The sequence below is a fragment of the Coregonus clupeaformis genome, chromosome 16 (assembly GCF_020615455.1).
Source record: "Coregonus clupeaformis isolate EN_2021a chromosome 16, ASM2061545v1, whole genome shotgun sequence".
Lineage (NCBI taxonomy): Eukaryota > Metazoa > Chordata > Actinopteri > Salmoniformes > Salmonidae > Coregonus > Coregonus clupeaformis.
The window spans coordinates 13340040-13361791 of NC_059207.1; the positions used below are offsets into that span (position 1 = coordinate 13340040).

The 21752-nt window shown below is 48.3% G+C and overlaps 1 protein-coding gene across 1 annotated transcript in view; it reads right to left on the reverse strand.

Moving 5' to 3' along the window:
• LOC121584273 (multiple C2 and transmembrane domain-containing protein 1-like) overlaps window positions 1–21752 on the reverse strand; it is a 195742-nt gene that overhangs the window by 154134 nt on the left and 19856 nt on the right. Inside the window, exon 2 of the mRNA XM_045225950.1 lies at window positions 9866–10028. Coding sequence (XP_045081885.1) covers window positions 9866–10028 — 163 coding nt within the window. The remainder of the gene's footprint in view (window positions 1–9865; window positions 10029–21752) is intronic.

Here is a 21752-nt window from a genome sequence, read left to right on the forward strand (position 1 = left end):
TATTATCCTCCATTGGAGGTCAGCTGTCCTCTTATCAATAGGCAGTTTGTATAGTGTTCGCCAGCGGCCTTTTGGGGAGGCACCTGGACCAAGCACACCCGCCCACCTCGTCGATTTTACCCCTTCCAGGGAAGAGGCATGGGACACCTTTACACATGTTCTGTACATGGCCTTCTTTCCCACCTCCTTGAACTCCCCCAGCTCCGGGGTATCGAAGGAAAGCAGCATCCCCACGTCCTCCTCGAATGCCCCCCGCCGCAGCACTAACAATCAGTGCAGGGAACACATAATCCAGACCCTCCTTCCACCGATCAGAGTTGGAAGTGTCAGTCACATACTGCAGATGAAGTACTGGCAAGGAATCACAGACCTCAGCGACGACCTTCCTCAGTAGGCGAGACGATCGGATCCCCGCTCTTTCTCCCAGCTCCTCCAACGACCTATTCCTGTTCCACATCAGATGACCCAGCTTAGTACACCCCACGCCTAACAGGCATGAACGTAGGCTAGCTGAACCCAGAACACGGGACTGGATGGCAGTGTTGTGAAAAAGAGGCTCTTCAAAAAGCCACATCCCTGGTGGCGTGCAGGCCTTACGGGACTTGACCAGAACTCTCCAAGCCTGCATAACAGACTCATAAAATGGAGTCAGGCCAGGCAACTCACCCCCTCCAGCTTTAAGAGGAAAAGATGCTTGTCTAAGCCCAAACAGCCCGCTCTCCTCATCAATGCGTAGGCTGTGTCAACCCAGCTAGAACCGTCACTGTACAACAGTCTCTGGGCTGCTTGAAGCCGGGAAAGCCATGATCCTGGAAGAAATGTCCACCAGGCCTTGCCCACCCTCGTGCAGTGGCAGGTACAGGGCTGAAGCTTTAATCCAATGTTGTCCAGACCAGAAGAAGTTGACAAGGGTCCTCTGAAGCTCTTGTATCAGACCCTTTGGTGGCTGTAAAATCATTAGTCTGTGCCACAGGGTAGAGGCAGCTAGGTTATTAGCTACCAGTACCCTTCCCCTATAAGACAGCTGGGGCAGCACCCATTTCCATCTTGACAGTCTGGCACACACTTTCTCCACTACACCCTCCCAGTTCTTTTTCTGAAAGACATCGGAGCCTAGAAAAACCCCCAAAGTCTTCATCCCATCTCTGCCCCACTGAAGCCCCCTGGTAACCGTGGAGCGGACCCCATCTGAAGCTGGCCTGCCCACAGCGCTTCACTCTTTCCCCAATTGACTCTAGCTGAGGAGGCCCCCCTCATACACCTTTAAGGCGTCTGAGAGAACCTTAACATCCTCATCCCCTGTAATAAAAACTGTCACGTCATCTGCATACGCAGACAGTGCTATCGTGGGACCCTTCATTACACCTGGCACAGAGAAACCAGTAAGCTTCGCTCTTAAAAAGCAAAGCATTGGTTCAATCGCCAGACTGTATAACTGCCCTGAAATTGGGCATCCCTGCCTGATGCCCCTTTGGACAGGGATGGGACAACTCAAACCACCCCCCCACCTTCACCATACACGAGGCCCCAGCATACAGTAACTTCATCCAAGACAAAAAAACATCCCCAACCCCAAAGGCTTTCATTGTTTTAAACAAGTACTGGTGGTCCACACGATCAAAAGCCTTCTCCTGATCCAAAGAAAGTAAACCCACATTTACATCAGACAGTTTACAAATGTCCAAAACATCTCTTATTAGAAACAAGTTGTCAACAATAGAGCGATCAGGTACACAGTAGGACTGGTCCTTGTGGACCAACAATCCCAGATACTCTTTCAACCTGTTTGAGAGACATTTAGAAACAATTTTATATTCTGCACACAGCAAAGCAACAGGTCTCCAATTTTTTATGAGAGCCAAATCCCCCTTTTTTGGCAACAGTGAAAGTACCGCACGTTGACAAGATACAGGAAGAGAGCCCTCATGAAAAGATTCACACACCACTTCATAAAAATCCTCCCCAATAGACCCCAAAAGTGCTTGTAAAACTCAGATGGTAAACCATCAATGCCAGGGGCTCGGCCTGTTGAGAGCTGCATAACTGCTGTGGCCAGCTCTTGCAGTGTAATGTCAGAGTCCAATGCGACTCTTTGCTCAGGTCCCAATTGAGGAAGACCGTGTAACAACTGTTCAGTACACAGAGAGTCACAATCCTCCGCCTTATAGAGGGCAGAATAGAAATCCACGGCATGTTGACGCATTTCACTGTCGTCCGTGGTCACCTTCCCATCAGGGAGACGAAGGCAGACCATCTGTTTACGTTGCAATGTCGACTGTCCTAGGTTAAAAAAAAAAGCACTAGGAGCATCCATATCCTTGAGGGAAGCGAAACGAGACCTAATCAAGGCACCCTTCACTCTTTCATGCAGAAACGACCTCAATTCATGTTTCTTGTCCTGTAAGCTCATGACTAGTCCGGGGTCATTCTGAGTGAGCAACTTCAATTCAATAGATTTAATGTTCTGCTCAAGGGCCCTGATAGTCTCTTTAACTTCAATTCGAGACAGAGCAGTATACTGTTGACAAAATAATCGTATTTGGGCCTTCCCAACCTCCCACCATTGTCTCAAGGACTCAAAATTCCCTTTTGTAACCCTCCATTTTTCCCAAAACAACAAAAACCTTTCACAAAACATGACATCATGTAACAATTTAACATTAAAATACCAATAAGATGATGACCTTCGTGGACAGGACAAGTGAATATCAACAGTGACAATATGGTGATCAGAGAAACCCACAGGAGTAATGTCACACCTTCCAACCCTACTACAGTATTGCTCAGATACATACAACCTGTCTAACCTTGCTGCACTGACATGACCTTCATTAACTTTTAGCCATGTGTACTGCCTAACTTTTGCATTCCTTACTCTCCACACATCAGAAAGCTCAAACTCAGTTAATAGACCAGACAGACAAATTGCTGACCGCAGGTGAGGTTCTTCAGCGGTGCGATCAACAGTAAAATCCACTGTACAGTTCCAGTCCCCCTAAAACCATACACCCCTCTTGGTCACACTGTCTTAAGGTTTCCTTTATTTTATCAAAAACAACAATACGCTCTGTACCCTCATTAGGAGCATAAACATTCAAAAAAAAAAAAAAAAACCCCATAACATTCACCTTGACCAATAAAACCCGACCCTTGACAATCTCTGTTGTAGATACCACAGTCACCCCTAAGCCTGAAGAAAACAAGATTGCCACCCCAGCACTGAAATTAGTACCATGACTGAGTATATGCTGCCCCTCCCACCACATACCCCAGTCAGCCGCATTTTCCTCATCACTATGTGTCTCCTGTAGGAAAACTACATTAAGCCTTTTCTGTTTTATTACTTCTAATACCCAAGCCCTCTTATTCCTGTCCCTTCCTCCATTAATGTTGAGAGAACCTACCCTTAGTACCTCCATATAGAAAAGACAAAGGAAAAGCAGAAGATACCACAGAGAAACCAGACAAAGAGAATAGAACACCCTATGAGGCATAATCATCATCATTATTTAAATTTTCTCTTAACCTGACCACGTTTCCCACCACCCTTTGCTGCTGCAACAGCAGTAACAAATTTCCTCAAGCGAAACCGCTTCTTCTCACTCAACTGGTCTAACCCCACCGTCTTCTGTAACATCACAGCTGACCTCACAAACTTATCAACATCAAAATAATCTGCCAATTTGACAGATTTCCCAAAAGTCTGATCCAGAAACCCTTTTACCTCCTCTAGATCGTAAATTGAGTCCTCACCAGCTGATACCGTATCAAGAGAGATATCCATATCCATATCCTTCTCCTGATCCTCCTCAACTGAGGCCACAGACCACTGACTCCCCTCTACCACATCCCTTTCAACACTCCCCACTTGCACCCCATCACTCGTACCAGGCATCTCCTCCACTACCTGGGAGACTAGCCCCACCTGAACCCCATTACTCGTAGTGGGCATCTCCTCCACTACCTGGGAGACTAGCCCCACCTGAACCCCATTACTCGTAGTGGGCATCTCCTCCACTACCTGGGAGACTAGCCCCACCTGAACCCCATTACTCTTAGTGGGCATCTCCTCCACTACCTGGGAGACTAGCCCCCCTGTAACCCAGCACTCATAGTGGGCATCTCCTCCACTACCTGGGAGACTAGCCCCCCTGTACCCCAGCACTCATAGTGGGCATCTCCTCCACTACCTGGGAGATGAGCTCCACATGAACCCTCTCCTGTAACCCATTACTTTTAGTGGGCATCTCCTCCACTACCTGGGAGATTAGCTCCACATGTACCCCCTCCTGTACCACAGCACTCGTACTGGGCACCTCCTCACCAGTCTGAGGAAATGGCCCTTCAGATCCATCCTTACCTTCTACAACCATTTTTTTCTGCTGCATAACATTTCCCTCTGGTACAAGTTGCACCTCTGTGCCCTCAACACGGACAACTTGTTCCTCAGCAACAGATGCGTGTGGCTGTTCTACCACTGTCAGCCCACCTCTTCCTACATCAGTGGGCCCAGGCGTTACGAGGACCACCTGCGCCCCTCCCTCTGCCTTCTCCCTTTTCGGGCAAGCATGTCGCTTATGACCAACATCCCCACACTCAAAACACCGTTGACTACCCGTACTAGCATAAGCCATATACAGTCTATTGTCATACTTGACTTTAAACGATAACTCCAAAGTCTGCTCCGGTGAGTCCAAAAACATAAACACCTGTCGCCGAAACGACATTACCTGTTTCAACGCCGGGTGTTTGCAACCCAATGGGACAACCTTAATTGAACTTGCAAACTTCCCAAAGCGCAATAACTCGCGCTCCAATAGCTCATTTGGAATGAACGGCGGTACATTTGAAATCGTTACCCTTGTTGACGGAGAAAAAAAGCGGGCGTAACTTGAATAAACATTCCTTTAAGAAGTATGCCATGCTCAACCATACGATCAACAAGGCGCTCTTCTTTAAGAAATACCACCACCGCTTTATTCATCCGTGACGCATAAGCAACATTCTCATATCCTACCTTCTCTCCTACGGCGACCAGAACCTCTTCCACCGTGACAGTAGCTTCAGTAACACACCTAAAGCCGTGTCGAAGTGACAGGGACGGGCGTCCCGATTCGGGCCGCCATCCCCACCAAAATCAGGGTAATTTCGACACGAAAAACAATATACTTAATTCTACCACAACAAAAAAATAGAAATAATAATCTTAATCATGCATAGAAGAAAAAAGGATATCACCAAGAAAAGGAAAACCCAGGATATCTAACTCTACACAACACTCGCACTTAGCACTCACTCAAACAATTCCCAGCACGCACCAAACACTCCCAGCATGCAGAGAGAGAGAGAGAGAGAGAGAGAGAGAGAGAGAGAGAGAGAGAGAGAGAGAGAGAGAGAGAGAGAGAGAGAGAATCCAAAGAGAGAGAAAGAGAAAGAGAGAGATGGAACCCACAGAGAGAGAGAGAGAGAGAGAGAGAGAGAGAGAGAGAGAGAGAGAGAGAGAGAGAGAATCCAAAGAGAGAGAAAGAGAAAGAGAGAGATGGAACCCACAAGAGAGAGAGAGAGAGAGAGAGAGAGAGAGAGAGAGAGAGAGAGAGAGAGAGAGAGAGAGAGAGAGAGAGAGAGAGAGAGAGAGAGAGAGAGAGAGAGAAGAGAGAGAGAGAGAGAGAGAGAGAGAGAGAGAGAATCCACAGAGAAAGAGAGAGAGGGAATCCAAAGAGAGAGAAAGAGAGAAAGGGAAAGAGAATCCAAAGAGAAAGAGAGAGGGTATCCACAGAGAAATCCAAACAGAGAGAAAAAGAGAGAGATAGAACCCACAGAGATAGAGATAGAGAAAGAGAGAGAGAGAGTGAGATAGAGAAAGAGAGAGAGAGAGTGAGAGAGAGAGAGAGAGAGAGAGAGAGCGAGAGAGAGAGAGAGAGAATCATTTTTGGTGATTTTAATATTCACATGGAGAAGTCCACAGACCCACTCCAAAAGTATTTCGGAGCCATTATCGACTCAGTGGGTTTTGTCCAACATGTCTCTGGACCTACTCACTGCCACAGTCATACTCTGGACCTAGTTTTGTCCCATGGAATAAATGTTGTAGATCTTAATGTTTTTCCACAAAATCCTGGACTATCGGACCACCATTTTATTACATTTGCAATCGCAACAAATAATCTGCTCAGACCCCAACCAAGGAGCATCAAAAGTCGTGCTATAAATTCTCAAACAACACAAAAATTCATTGATGCCCTTCCAGACTCCTTCTGCCTACCCAAGGACGTCAGAGGACAAAAATCAGTTAACCACTTAACTGAGGAACTCAATTTAACCTTGCGCAATACCCTAGATGCAGTTGCACCCCTAAAAACGAAAAACATTTGTCATAAGAAACTAGCTCCCTGGTATACAGAAAATACCCGAGCTTTGAAGCAAGCTTCCAGGAAATTGGAACGGAAATGGCGCCACACCAAACTGGAAGTCTTCCGACTAGCTTGGAAAGACAGTACCGTGCAGTACCGAAGAGCCCTCACTGCTGCTCGATCATCCTACTTTTCCAACTTAATCGAGGAAAATAAGAACAATCCAAAATTTCTTTTTGATACTGTTGCAAAGCTAACTAAAAAAGCAGCATTCCCCAAGAGAGGATGGCTTTCACTTCAGCAGTGATAAATTCATGAACTTCTTTGAGGAAAAGATCATGACCATTAGAAAGCAAATTACGGACTCCTCTTTGAATCTGCGTATTCCTCCAGGGCTTAGCTGTCCTGGATCTGCACAGCTCTGCGAGGGCCTGGGATCGGGAGAGACACTTAAGTGTTTTAGTACTATATCTCTTGACACAATGATGAAAATAATCATGGCCTCTAAACCTTCAAGCTGCATACTGGATCCTATTCCTACTAAACTGCTGAAGGAGCTGCTTCCTGTGCTTGGCCCTCCTATGTTGAACATAATAAACAGCTCTCTATCCACCGGATGTGTACCAAACTCACTAAAAGTGGCAGTGATAAAGCCTCTCTTGAAAAAGCCAAACCTTGACCCGGAAAATATAAAAAACTATCGGCCTATATCGAATCTTCCATTCCTCTCAAAAATTTTAGAAAAAGCTGTTGCGCAGCAACTCACTGCCTTTCTGAAGACAAACAATGTATACGAAATGCTTCAGTCTGGTTTTAGACCCCATCATAGCACTGAGACTGCACTTGTGAAGGTGGTAAATGACCTTTTAATGGCGTCAGACCGAGGCTCTGCATCTGTCCTCGTGCTACTAGACCTTAGTGCTGCCTTTGACACCATCGATCACCACATTCTTTTGGAGAGACTGGAAACCCAAATTGGTCTACACGGACAAGTTCTGGCCTGGTTTAGATCCTACCTGTCGGAAAGATATCAGTTTGTCTCTGTGAATGGTCTGTCCTCCGACAAATCAACTGTACATTTCGGTGTTCCTCAAGGTTCCGTTTTAGGACCACTATTGTTTTCACTATATATTTTACCTCTTGGGGATGTTATTCGAAAACATAATGTTAACTTTCACTGCTATGCGGATGACACACAGCTGTACATTTCAATGAAACATGGTGAAGCCCCAAAATTGCCCTCGCTAGAAGCCTGTGTTTCAGACATAAGGAAGTGGATGGCTGAAAACTTTTTACTTTTAAACTCGGACAAAACAGAGATGCTTGTTCTAGGTCCCAAGAAACAAAGAGATCTTCTGTTAAATCTGACAATTCATCTTGATGGTTGTAAAGTCGTCTCAAATAAAACTGTGAAGGACCTCGGCGTTACTCTTGACCCTGATCTCTCTTTTGACGAACATATCAAGACTGTTTCAAGGACAGCTTTTTTCCATCTACGTAACATTGCAAAAATCAGAAATTTTCTGTCCAAAAATGATGCAGAAAAATTAATCCATGCATTTGTTACTTCTAGGTTAGACTACTGCAATGCTCTATTTTCCGGCTACCCGGATAAAGCACTAAATAAACTTCAGTTAGTGCTAAATACGGCTGCTAGAATCCTGACTAGAACCAAGAAATTTGATCATATTACTCCAGTGCTAGCTTCCCTACACTGGCTTCCTGTTAAGGCAAGGGCTGATTTCAAGGTTTTACTGTTAACCTATAAAGCGTTACATGGGCTTGCTCCTACCTATCTTTCCGAGTTGGTCCTGCCGTACATACCAATATGTACGCTACGGTCACAAGACGCAGGCCTCCTAATTGTCCCTAGAATTTCTAAGCAAACAGCGGGAGGCAGGGCTTTCTCCTATAGATCTCCATTTTTATGGAACAGTCTGCCTACCCATGTGAGAGAGACGCAGACTCGGTCTCAACCTTTAAGTCTTTACTGAAGACTTATCTCTTCAGTAGGTCATATGATTGAGTGTAGTCTGGCCCAGGAGTGTGAAGGTGAACGGAAAGGCTGGAGCAACGAACAGCCCTTGCTGTCTCTGCCAGGCCGGTTCCCTCTCCACTGGGGTTCTCTGCCTCTAACCCTGTTGCAGGGGCTGAGTCACTGGCTTGCTGGTGCTCTTTCATGCCGTCCCTGGGAGGGGTGCGTCACTTGAGTGGGTTGAGTTACTGACGTGATCTTCCTGTCTGGGTTGGCGCCCCCCTTGGTTTGTGCTGTGGTGGAGACCTCTGTGGGCTATACTCGGCCTTGTCTCAGGATTGTAAGTTGGTGGTTGGGGATATCCCTCTAGTGGTGCGGGGGCTGTGCTTTGGCGGAGTGGGTGGGGTTATATCCTTCCTGTTTGGCCCTGTCCGGGGTTTCTTCGGATGGGGCCACAGTGTCTCCGGACCGCTCCTGTCTCAGCCTCCAGTATTTATGCTGCAGTAGTTTATGTGTCGGGGGCTGGGGTTAGTTGGTTATACCTGGAGTACTTCTCCTGTCTTATCCAGTGTCCTGTGTGAATTTAAGTATGCTCTCTCTAATTCTCTCGTTCTCTCTTTCTCTCTGAGAACCTGAGCCCTAGGACCATACGTCAGGACTACCGGGCATGATGACACCTTGCTGTCCCCAGTCCGCCTGGCCTTGCTGCTATTCCAGTTTCAACTGTTCTGCCTGCGGCTACGAAACCCCTACCTGTCCCAGACCTGCTGTTTTCAACTCTTAATGATCGGCTATGAAAAGCCAACTGAGAGACCTGAGCCCTAGGACCATACGTCGGGACTACCGGCCGTGGTGACTCCTTGCTGTCCCCAGTCCGCCTGGCCTTGCTGCTATTCCAGTTTCAACTGTTCTGCCTGCGGTTATGGAACCCCTACCTGTCCCAGACCTGCTGTTTTCAACTCTTAATGATCGGCTATGAAAAAGCCAACTGAGATTTATTCCTGATTATTATTTGACCATGCTTGTCACTTATGAACATTTTTGAACATCTTGGCATGGTTCTGTTATAATCTCCACCCGGCACAGCCAGAAGAGGACTGGCCACCCCTCATAGCCTGGTTCCTCTCTAGGTTTCTTCCTAGGTTTTCGCCTTTCTAGGGAGTTTTTCCTAGCCACCGTGCTTCTACACCTGCATTACTAGCTGTTTGGGGTTTTAGGCTGGGTTTCTGTACAGCACTTCGAGATATTAGCTGATGTAAGAAGGGCTATATAAAATAAAATTGATTGATTAGAGAGAGAGAGAGAGAGAGAGAGAGAGAGAGAGAGAGAGAGAGAGAGAGAGAGAGAGAGAGAGAGAGATGGATCCCACAGAGAGAGAGGGGGAAAGAGAGAGATGGATCCCACAGAGAGAGCGAGAGAGAGAGAGAGAGAGAGAGAGAGAGAGAGAGAGAGAGAGAGAGAGAGGGAAAGAGAGAGATGGATCCCACAGAGAGAGAGAGAAAGAGGGAAACAGAGAGAGATGGATCCCACAGAGAGATACCTCCTCTGTCCCTGATTGCGAGGTTGTGTCCCTTCTTTAGAGTGATGTCCAGCTGGTACATCCCTGGGTTGGCAGGAGGGGTGGTCTCAGCATTACTTGGCCCCACGATGTTGATGCCCTGCAAGGAAACACAACAACTAGAAGTTAACCAGACACTCATCCACTACAACACACGTAGTTAGCTCACCAATGAAAATATATGTTGATGCCCTGCAAAGAGAGACACACCTGAGAACTTAAGCAGACAGACCAATCCATCCAATCCACGTAAAGTAGCTCTACCACTAAATGTCTACATGACCAAAAGTATGTGGACACCTGCTCAACATCTCATTCCAAAATTATGGGCATTAATATGGAGTTGGTCCCCCCTTTGCTGCTATAACAGCCTCCACTCTTCTGGGAAGGCTTTCCGCTAGATGTTGGAACATTGCTGCAGGGACTTGCTTCCATTCAGCCACAGGAGCATTAGTGAGGTCGGGCAGTGATGTTGGGCGATTAGGCCTGGCTCGCAGTCGGCGTTCCAATTCATCCCAAAGGTGTTCGATGGGGTTGAGGTCAGACCTCTGTGCAGGCCAGTAAAGTTCTTCTACACTGATCTCGACAAACCATTTCTGTATGGACCTCGCTTTGTGCAAGGGGGCATTGTCATGCTGAAACAGGAAAGGGCCTTCCCCAAACTGTTGTCACAAAGTTCGAAGCACAGAATCATCTAGAATGTCATTGTATGCTGTAGCATTAACATTTCCCTTCAATGGAACTAAGGGGCCTAGCCCAAACCATGAAAAACTGCCCCAGATCATTATTCCTCCTCCACCAAAATTTACAGTTGGCATTATGCATTGGGGCAGGTAGCGTTCTCAAGGCATCTGCCAAACCCAGAATCGGCCATTGGAATGCCAGATGGTGAAGCGTGATTCATCACTCCAGAGAACACATTTCCACTGCACCAGGGTCCAATTGCAGCGAGCTTTACACCACTCCAGCCGACGCTTGGCATTGCACATGGTGATCTTAGGCTTGTGTGAGGCTGCTCGGCCATGGAAACCCATTTCATGAAGCTCCCAACGAACAGTTATTGTGCTGATGTTGCTTCCACAGGCAGTTTGGAACTCGGTAGTAAGTGTTGCAACCGAGGACAGACGTTTTTTACGCGCTTCAGCACCTGGCGGTCCCATTCTGTGAGATTGTGTGGCCTACCACTTCGTAGCTGAGCTGTTGTAGCTCCTAGACGTTTCCACTTCACAATCAGAGCACTTACAGTTGACCGGGGCAGCTCTAGCAAGGCAGAAATTTGACAAACTGACTTGTTGGAAATGTGGCATCCTATGACGGTGCCATGTTGAAAGTCACGGAGCTCTTCAGTATGGCCATTCTACTGCCGATGTATGTCTATGGAGATTGCATGGCTGTGTGTCCAATTTTATACACCTGTCAGCAATGGGTGTGGCTGAAATAGCCGAATCCACTAATTTGAAGGTGTGTCCACATACTTTTGTATATATAGTGTATATTATAAGTCAATCACTGGGCAATCTCTAGACTGTAGTGTCTCCAGCGCTGGACTCTGTTTTTGGGACATTTGTGCCATGCCTAAGATCAAATCTAGGGAAACATTAACTGTCTGTGTCTCTATAGCCAGGCCCTAAGTTTGACCCTGTGTCACTGGATGTCTTGACACAGGCCCAGCTCCCCCGGGGCTAAACTGTGCTGGGAGGTCTGCTAGGAGCTAGTTCATATTGTACACAGGAGTGTTTTAGTCAGAACATCTTTCACACCCTCGCCTCATGTCCTGACTTAGATAACAACACAGGTGTTACAATCTATCTGGAGCAATCTAAGAAAGAGAGAAAGAGAGAGAGAGAGAGAGAGAGAGAGAGAGAGAGAGAGAGAGAGAGAGAGAGAGAGAGAAAGCTCTGAACTTTGAGAGCTGTGAATTGGAGTGAATAGACGGATGACCTAGGGGCATGTGCGTACGTAAGGCAGGCACACACACACGCACCTGCGTGGAATGGCAGGGTCATTTCAGCGTGCATGGATGAACAGAGCTCTTTACACAAGATAATACAGAAATACAGTACACTGTCCAGGACAAATGCTCAACATTGTGAATAAACAAAAAAATAGTGGTGGGTTCTACAGTCATTGATATCGTAGTCATTCAGGTCAAACTAACAGACGCAACTCATCTTATGTAAATACTGTAGAACTGACTGTCTTTATCTGATATAGGACAGAGATGCCTTTGAGGTACCTGCCTCCACAGGATGACTTCTGAATTAAAATAACTTAATTAAAATAACTAATAATATTCTTGTATGTATTTGAGAATTCATGAACAAAGTGAAACTGACAACTGTAGAGACTTGCCTGGCTGGCTCTTGAGAAATGTAGGGCTCAGCCTTGCTCAGTGACAATGTCAAGGTGTGATAGGGTGAGCAAGCTTGCCTACACAAAGACATTCAACTATTGCTTTCAAAAGGCAAATCCAACTGAATCATTGTTGTTTTTTCCATATGCAAATAGCAACACAAAAGGGGCATACAACAACATTTGAATAGCATAAGCCAATCAATGAAATGGTTTTGCATACAGTCTGACAAAGTAGTTTTGACCACGTTCTATCAAGCTCTACGCAAACTCCTCTTTAACAGAGCGTGGAGACACATTAAAACAAAGAGTACAAGAACAGCCCGATGGTATCAAGAATAATTCTGCAGAGGTTTTCTAGGCCTAGAGCATACTGACAACAACATAAACACCACAGAGGTCAACAACAGTGACTTCTTCAGCAAATACATGTTCACTTGAGTAAGCAGGTGAGAGAGCATACTGCTTCAAGGCCAAGAAGGCACAAACAAACTCCAGGTACAAAGCAGCATGACTGATACCTCACACACCCTTACTGAGCCCTAGCTACCCTCTTCACCCTTAGCATAATTCATCACATTCAGATGTCAAATTGGGTGAAATTATTAGATTCTGCCAACATCCCTCCTTCCTATTGAAATACAATCTCACAGTTTCCCAGACTGAACCTTCCTATAGGTCTGTATCCCAAATGGCACCCTATTCCCTATATAGTGCATTACTTTGACCAGGGGCCATACTCTTGTCAAAATTAATGCACTATATAGGGAATATAGGGCATATTGGGATGCAGATGTATCTACTGTCAGAGGCTGCTGCCTTGCATAACACTTACAAAAGAGTAGACCTGATCCCTCATGAATAAGGATGATGAGAGAGTTTCACTCGTCCTGTACGAGAGATGAGAGTAAATTCTCAATAAGATATTCCACAGCATGGGCCAGCTGCCAGAAAGGAAGAGTCCATTTTAGCTCTCTGGGATGTGGTCTTGGAAAAAGGGTTGGGTCATGCGTCGGTCATTAGAACATAATTGTCACACACACACACAAACACACACACACACACTTCACAGTGCTTCACAGGAAAAATTAATTTAAAAAAAACTATGAAAATAAAAGCTGATATATTTACTACACAACAAACATAAGATAAAAAACAAAAAAAATATGTCCACAGTTTCAGCACCCCTCAGGTTCTCTGGCAGGCTATTCCAGAGGCTGGGGGCATAGTAACTAAAGGCTGCCTCTCCATGCCTCTTGGTCCTAGGCTTTGGGATAGTTAAAAGGCCAGTGCCAGAGGACCTGAGGGACCTACTGGGTAGATAACTTAAAAACATGTCTGACATGTATTGGGGTGCACAATTGTGGATTGATTTAAAAACCAATAGAAAAATCTTTAAATTAATTCTAAAACTCACAGGCAGCCAGTCCAGAGACCTTAAAACCAGTGTAATGTGTGCTCTCCGTCTGGTCTTGGTCAGTACCAGTGCTGCAGCATTCTGTATGTTTTGCAGTTGACCAATGGCTTTCTTGGGTAGACCAGACAGGAGAACATTACAGTAGTCAAGCCTGCTTGTAATAAAAGCATGGATAAGTCTCTCTGTATCAGCCTGAGAGAGAAACGGCCGCACCATGGCAATGTTCATCATGTGGTAAAAGCTATTTTGGTCACATTCCTAATGTGTGATTCGAAATTGAGTTAAGAATCTAAAACGACACCTAGGTTTTTTACATGGTGTTTTATCTTTATTGCCCGTGAATTAAAATGTGCGGCCAGATTCTCTCTCTGTGCTTTGGCGCCAATAATAAGTACCTCGGTCTTGTCTTGATTTAGCTGGAAGAAGTTGTGAGCCATCCAAGTATTTAAATCACTAATGCAGTCTACTAATTTATCTGTGGAGCTAAAATCCTCTGGTGACACAGAAATGTAAAGTTGTGTATAGTCTGCATAGTAGTGAAAATCAATGCTGTGCTTTCTGATAACGCTGTCAAGGGGTAACATATATAAACTGAAACAGTACCAGACCCAAAATTGAACGTTGTGGAACGTCACGTGAGATCTTGTGGCAGAACTTCCATACAGTTCAGACTGCATACTTTCACACTGAGCACCAAAATACCTCAAGTAGCTCCTGAAGTCCATTCTCTCACTGGATATTAACTAAGGATATCAACTCATAGTCAGCGGGGGTTATTCTTCATACCAGCACTGTCTTTATAAAAGGCAATATGAAGTACTGTGGCCTTAAGGGGGCTGAGTGAATGAGACCGTTATTCCTCATGGTAGTGGCACTGGCAGGTCATTTCCACTCTGTGTTACCACCTCCTTTATTACATCATTATTATTAGACCACTCATGAAAATCCCCGTCAGCTAGTCACACAGCCACTGAAGTCTGCTCAGCTCACTGCTGACTTCACTATTTGGACCCCAGGAAATTTGGACCCCAGGAAAAGTAGCAGCTGCGTGAGAAACAGCTAATGGGGATCCTAATGAAACCAAAACAGTCACCACTTCTCCCCTCTGCGTTCACTAGGAGTCAGGCCTGGCCTGGAGTTGTTTTTAACCATGTAATCTGCCTGGGGAAAACTCGTAGCCCTAATGAGTCACTGTACGCTTCCTTAGCCCCTGGCTAGCACTGAGCTGAGCTGGTTAGCTGCTATGCTCTGTTATTGGACAGGACAGTGTAATTTTTACATTTAGGTCATTCAGCAGATGCTCTTATCCTGAGCACACACATTTTTGTAAATGTTTTGTACTGGTCCCCCGTGGGAATCGAACCCACAACCCTGCTCTACCATGCTCTACCAACTGAGCCACATGGGACTGTGTCACGGTTTCGGCCGAGGCTGCTCCTCCTCCTGGTTCGGGCAGGCTTCGGCGGTCGTCGTCCCCGGAGTACTAGCTGCCACCGATCTATGTTTCATGTTCGATTGGTTTTGTCTGGATGTTGTACACCTGTGTCTTGTTAGTCCTCGTTAGTGCCCTATTTAGTTCTCGTTGTGTGTGCTTGTCGTTGTGTGTGATTGTACTACTGTTTCGTGTTTTGGAGCTACATTTTCCCTCCAGTGTTTGAGAGGGTGTTTGCACATGTTTGTGCGTCATTCGTTTTGTCGCCTGTGTGCGTCGTGCATTTTGCCTTCGGGCTTATTTTGCTTCGGTTGGATATATATTTATTGCACTAAAGCCTTTGGACTGAGCCTCTGTGTCCTGCGCATGATTCCTACACCACACCCACCTTCAGCACGCCTTGACAGAATCACACACCTTTATAATGGAATCAGCAGGATCGGCAGTGACGCCTGTGTCGCTCGAGGAGCATCCCCGTGGGCAAGAGGACCAGATCCGACACCTGGAGACCGCTCTACAGGAGGTAATCAACATCATGCACCGATGGGAGGCCAGCAGTGTACCCACACCTCCACCTACCCTGTCCATCCCATCGGTCGGTCCACCAGTCCCAGGTTCGAACCCAGGGGGATTCGGCTCGCTCCCGAGGGCGTATGACGGAACAGCTGCCGGGTGTCAGGGGTTCCTCCTGCAGGTAGAGCTCTACCTGGCCACTGTACACCCGGTGCCCTCGGGATACGAGAGCGTTTCCGCCCTCATCTCCTGTCTCACGGGCAAGGCGTTGGAGTGGGCTAACGCCGAGTGGAGGAAGATGGACGCCAACACCATTACCTACGCCGAGTTCTCCCGCCGCTTCAAGGCCGTGTTCGACCATCCACCTGAGGGCAAAGCGGCGGGGGAGCGTCTGGTCCATTTGAGACAGGGGAGGAGGAGCGCTCAGGTGTTCGCTCTAGAGTACCGGACTCTAGCGGCGGAGGCAGGGTGGAATGAACGGGCTCTCATCGACCATTTTCGATGTAGCCTACGAGAGGACGTTCAACGTGAGTTGGCCTGCAGGGATACCCATCTTACCTTCGACCAGTTGGTCGATATGTCCATCCGTCTGGACACCCTGCTGGCCACCCGTGGACGTCCCGAGGGGAGTCCGTCCATTCCGCCCTCCGGCACCTCCGAGCCGAGCCCTATGGAGCTCGGGGGTGCCGGGCGCTAGAGAACGGAGTAGGAAGAGCCCGAGGGGGCCTGTCTCCTGCACCAAGTGCGGTCGTGGAGGGCACACTACGGCCAGGTGCTGGGGAGGGTTCTCCGGGAGTAACGACAACAGGTCACGCACTGGGGGGCCTCCCAGGTGAGTAGACGTCCCACTTACCCAGAGCTTTCTGTTGCACACTTTTGTATACCTGTTTGTTTTCCACAGGTTGCACCTCATTCCCAGCATAAGGCGCTAGTAGATTCAGGCGCAGCTGGGAATTTTGTTGATCGTAAGTTTTGTTTTGAGTTAGGGATCCCTCTCCTACCTGTTGACCAACCTTTTCCCGTTCATGCCTTAGACAGCCGTCCGTTGGGGGTCGGGGTTGATCAGGGAGATCACAGCGCCACTTCGGATGTGTGCGCAGGGGGGTCATGAGGAGACTATACAGTTGTATCTGATCGACTCTCCTGCGTACCCAGTGGTGCTGGGGATTCCCTGGTTAAGCACCCATAACTCTGCTATTTCGTGGCAACAGAGGGCTCTCGATGGGTGGTCTGCTCAGTGCGAGGGGCGATGTCTGGGTGTTTCCGTGGGGGGCGACTTCGGTGGAAAGTCCAAACCAAGTGCCCGCACTGCACATTCCGCCTGAATATGGGGATTTAGCACTCGTGTTTAGTAAAACTAGGGCGACGCAGTTGCCTCCTCATAGACAGGGGGATTGTGCGATTGATCTCCAGGCAGGAGCAGCGCTCCCACGGAGCCATGTGTATCCTTTGTCTCAAGAGGAGAGGAAAGCTATGGAGACTTATATAGCCGAATCTTTGAGACAGGGATACATTCGGCCCTCCACTTCTCCCGCCTCCTCAAGCTTCTTTTTGTGAAAAAGAGAGATGGAGGGTTGCGCCCGTGCATTGATTACCGTGGTCTCAATCAGATTACTGTGAAATACAGTTATCCACTCCCTCTGATTGCGACCATGACGGAGTCATTGCATGGAGCGCGGTTTTTCACAAAACTGGATCTCAGGAGCGCGTATAACTTGGTGCGCATTAGGGAGGGTGACGAATGGAAGACAGCGTTTAGTACCACGTCTGGTCATTTCGAATATCTCGTCATGCCATATGGTTGATGAATGCTCCATCAGTCTTCCAATCCTTCGTAGATAACATTTTCCGGGATATGCAGGGACAAGGGGTGGTCGTATACATTGATGACATTCTGGTGTACTCGTCTACCCGAGCCGAGCATATAACCCTGGTGCGGCGTGTATTGAGGAGGCTGTTGGAGCACGACCTATATGTCAAGGCAGAGAAATGTCTGTTTTTCCAGGAGTCGGTCTCCTTTTGGGTTATCGGTTGTCCGCGTCAGGGGTGAGAATGGAGGTGGATCGTAGGTCCGCTGTGCGTAATTGGCAAACCCCAACTACTGTAAAAGAGGTGCAGCAGTTTTTGGGCTTTGCGAATTACTACCGGAGGTTTATCCGGGGTTTTGGACAGGTGGCAGCTCCCATCACGTCCCTTCTGAAGGGGGGTCCGGTGCGCCTGCAGTGGTCAGTCGATGCGGACAGGGCCTTTAGGAGACTGAAGGACCTGTTTACGTCGGCTCCAGTGCTGGCGCATCCGGATCCCGCATTACCCTTTCAGGTCGAGGTAGACGCGTCTGAGGCTGGTATAGGGGCCGTTCTCTCTCAACGGTCCGGCACGCCACCTAAACTCCGCCCCTGTGCCTTTTACAGTAAGAAGCTCAGCCCGGCGGAGCGTAACTATGACGTTGGGGACAGGGAGCTGTTAGCTGTAGTTCAAGCCCTTAAGGTGTGGAGGCATTGGCTTGAGGGGGCTCAACACCCTTTCCTTATTTTGACTGACCATCGGAACCTGGAGTACATCCGGGCAGCGAGGAGACTGAACCCTCGCCAGGCTCGATGGAGTATGTTTCTCACCAGGTTCGTATTTAAAATCACGTACATCCCTGGGTCCCAGAATGGTAAGGAGGAGAGGTCCGTTGAGCCCACTCCCATACTACCGGAGTCTTGCCTAGTGGCACCGGTGGTGTGGGAGGTCGATGCCGAGATCGAGCGAGCGTTGCGTACCGACCCCAGCCCTCCACAGTGTCCTGAGGGTCGGAAGTACGTTCCGCGCGAGATTCGGGATCGACTCATTTACTGGGCTCACACGTCACCCTCCTCTGGACATCCGGGTATCGGCCGGACGGTGCATTGCCTCAGCACTAAATACTGGTGGCCCACTTTGGCTAGGGATGTGAGGGTTTATGTCTCCTCCTGCTCGGTGTGTGCCCAGTGTAAGGCGCCCGACATCTGCCCAGGGGTAAGTTACAACCCCTGCCCGTTCCACAACGACCATGGTCCCACCTCTCGGTGGATTTTGTGACAGACCTTCCCTCTCTCAGGGGAATACCACCATCCTGGTCGTTGTGGACCGGTTCTCTAAGGCCTGTCGTCTTCTCCCTATGGCGGGTCTTCCTACTGCCCTACAGACCGCTGAGGCCCTATTTACCCATGTCTTCCGGCATTACGGGTACCCGAGGATATAGTGTCTGATCGAGGTCCCCAGTTTACCTCTCGTGTTTGGAGAGCGTTCATGGAGCGTTTGGGGGTCTCGGTTAGCCTTACCTCAGGGTAGCACCCGAGAGTAACGGGCAGGTAGAACGTGTCAACCAGGATGTGGGTAGGTTTCTGAGGTCGTATTGCCAGGACCGGCCGGAGGAGTGGGCACGGTACATTCCCTGGGCCGAGATGGCCCAGAACTCTCTCCGCCACTCCTCTACTAACCTAACCCCCTTCCAATGTGTGTTAGGGTACCAGCCGGTTCTGGCACCTTGGCAGCAGAGCCAGATCAAATCAAATCAAATTTTATTGGTCACATGCGCCGAATACAACAAGTGCAGACATTACAGTGAAATGCTTACTTACAGCCCTTAACCAACAGTGCGTTTATTTTAAACAAAAAAAGTAAGAATAAAACAACAACAAAAAAAAAAAAAAAAAAAGTGTTGAGAAAAACAAAGAGCAGAAGTAAAATAAAGTGACAGTAGGGAGGCTATATATACAGGGGGTAACGGTGCAGAGTCAATGTGCGGGGGCACCGGCTAGTTGAGGTAGTTGAGGTAATATGTACATGTGGGTAGAGTTAAAGTGACTATGCATAAATACTTAACAGAGTAGCAGCAGCGTAAAAAGGATGGGGTGGGGGGCAGTGCAAATAGTCCGGGTAGCCATGATTAGCTGTTCAGGAGTCTTATGGCTTGTGGGTAGAAGCTGTTGAGAAGTCTTTGGACCTAGACTTGGCACTCCGGTACCGCTTGCCGTGCGGTAGCAGAGAGAACAGTCTATGACTAGGGTGGCTGGAGTCTTTGACAATTTTGAGGGCCTTCCTCTGACACCGCCTCGAGGCCCCTGCGGTGGATGATTGGATGAGGCGCTCGGAAGAGACGTGGATGCTGCCCACGTCCACCTGCAGCGGGCCGTCCTTCGTCACAAGGCGAGCGCCGATCTCCACCGCAGTGAGGGGCCGGTGTACGCACCCGGAGATCGAGTCTGGCTCTCTACCAGAAACCTACCCCTCCGCCTGCCCTGCCGGAAGCTGGGTCGGCGGTTTGTGGGGCCCTTTAAAGTCCTGAGAAGATTGAACGAGGTATGTTATAGATTACATCTACCTGTTGAGTATAGGAATATTAACCCCTGTTCCATGTGTCTCTTCTCAGGCCGGTGGTAGCTGGTCCACTCCAGGACAATGAGATAGGGGAGACTCCTCCGCCCCCACTGGACATCGAGGGGGCTCCGAGCGACACCGTTCGGTCCATCTTGGACTCTAGACGCCGGATGGGGGGTCTTCAGTATCTCGTGGAGTGGGAGGGGTACGGCCCGGAGGAGCGGTGCTGGGTGCCGCGGAGGGACATCCTAGACCCATCTCTCCTGTCGGAGTTCCACCGGGGACCATCCCGCGTGCCCTGCTCCGCGTCCTCCTGGTCGCCCCCGAGGCCGGGGTCGGCGCCGGCTGGAGCCGCCGCGTCAAGGGGGGTACTGTCACGGTTTCGGCCGAGGCTGCTCCTCCTCCTGGTTCGGGCAGGCTTCGCGGTCGTCGTCCCCGGAGTACTAGCTGCCACCGATCTATGTTTCATGTTCGATTGGTTTTGTCTGGATGTTGTACACCTGTGTCTTGTTAGTCCTCGTTAGTGCCCTATTTAGTTCTCGTTGTGTGTGCTTGTCGTTGTGTGTGATTGTACTACTGTTTCGTGTTTTGGAGCTACATTTTCCCTCCAGTGTTTGAGAGGGTGTTTGCACATGTTTGTGCGCCATTCGCTTTGTCGCCTGTGTGCGTCGGCATTTGCCTTCGGGCTTATTTTGCTTCGGTTGGATATATATTTATTGCACTAAAGCCTTTGGACTGAGCCTCTGTGTCCTGCGCATGATTCCTACACCACACCCACCTTCAGCACGCCTTGACAGACTGTAATGGCTGCAGTGGAAATGTTGTTGAAGATTGAGCTGTATGATGGATGTGGCAGCTGATTTGGATAAATACTTTATGTTTCCATGCAGCCAGGTGCCATGGAAATGCATTTGCATTAGAGAAGGGTGTGTGTCAGGATTGCATAGGAAGGAACAGTGTGTGTGTGTGTGTGTGTGTGTGCGTGTATGTGTGTGTGTGTGTGTGTGTGTGTGTGTGTGTGTGTGTGTGTGTGTGTGTGTGTGTGTGTGTGTGTGTGTGTGTGTGTGTGTGTGTGTGCCTGGGTGTTGCCTGGGTGCATGAGTGTGAAAAAGTGTGTTTACCTAAAAACATAATGAAACACAGCATCTGTCAGATAACAAACTACAGTAGTAGTTTAAACACACAGTTCCTTCTAAACCATCAGACTCACTGGATTGGACTGAGAGAAGCAGCCATTAATACATGGCAACAACACAAGTCTCTTCATCAAACTAATGAAGAGCTATAGTCAACATTCAAATAACCATAAAACGGCAAGAACATCTGCCTGATTGTGCGCAGCAGTTGTTGACGTAAATGTAAATGTAAATGTAAATGTTAAATTAAGTCCTATTTCACATTCATATTTCAGCTGACACAGCAATTTCTTTAAAGTCAAGCTTGGGAGGAAAGTGCTGGTAGAAAACATAAAATACCATGTGATGAGCAACTTCTCCTAGTCAGTTATTCAAACAGTTGTTACAGTAATTGCTTTGGGTGACTTGACCCCTCTCAGTGGGTCCCTAGTGGTACGGCCCAACCCCTCAGTGGGTCCCTAGTGGTACGGCCCAACCCCTCAGTGGGTCCCTAGTGGTACGGCCCAACCCCTCAGTGGGTCCCTAGTGGTACGGCCCAACCCCTCAGTGGGACCCTAGTGGTACGGCCCAACCCCTCAGTGGGTCCCTAGTGGTACGGCCCAACCCCTCAGTGGGTCCCTAGCGTACCAGAGCACAAGCAGAAAAGTGAAGATCCAATCAAATGGTTGTGATAGG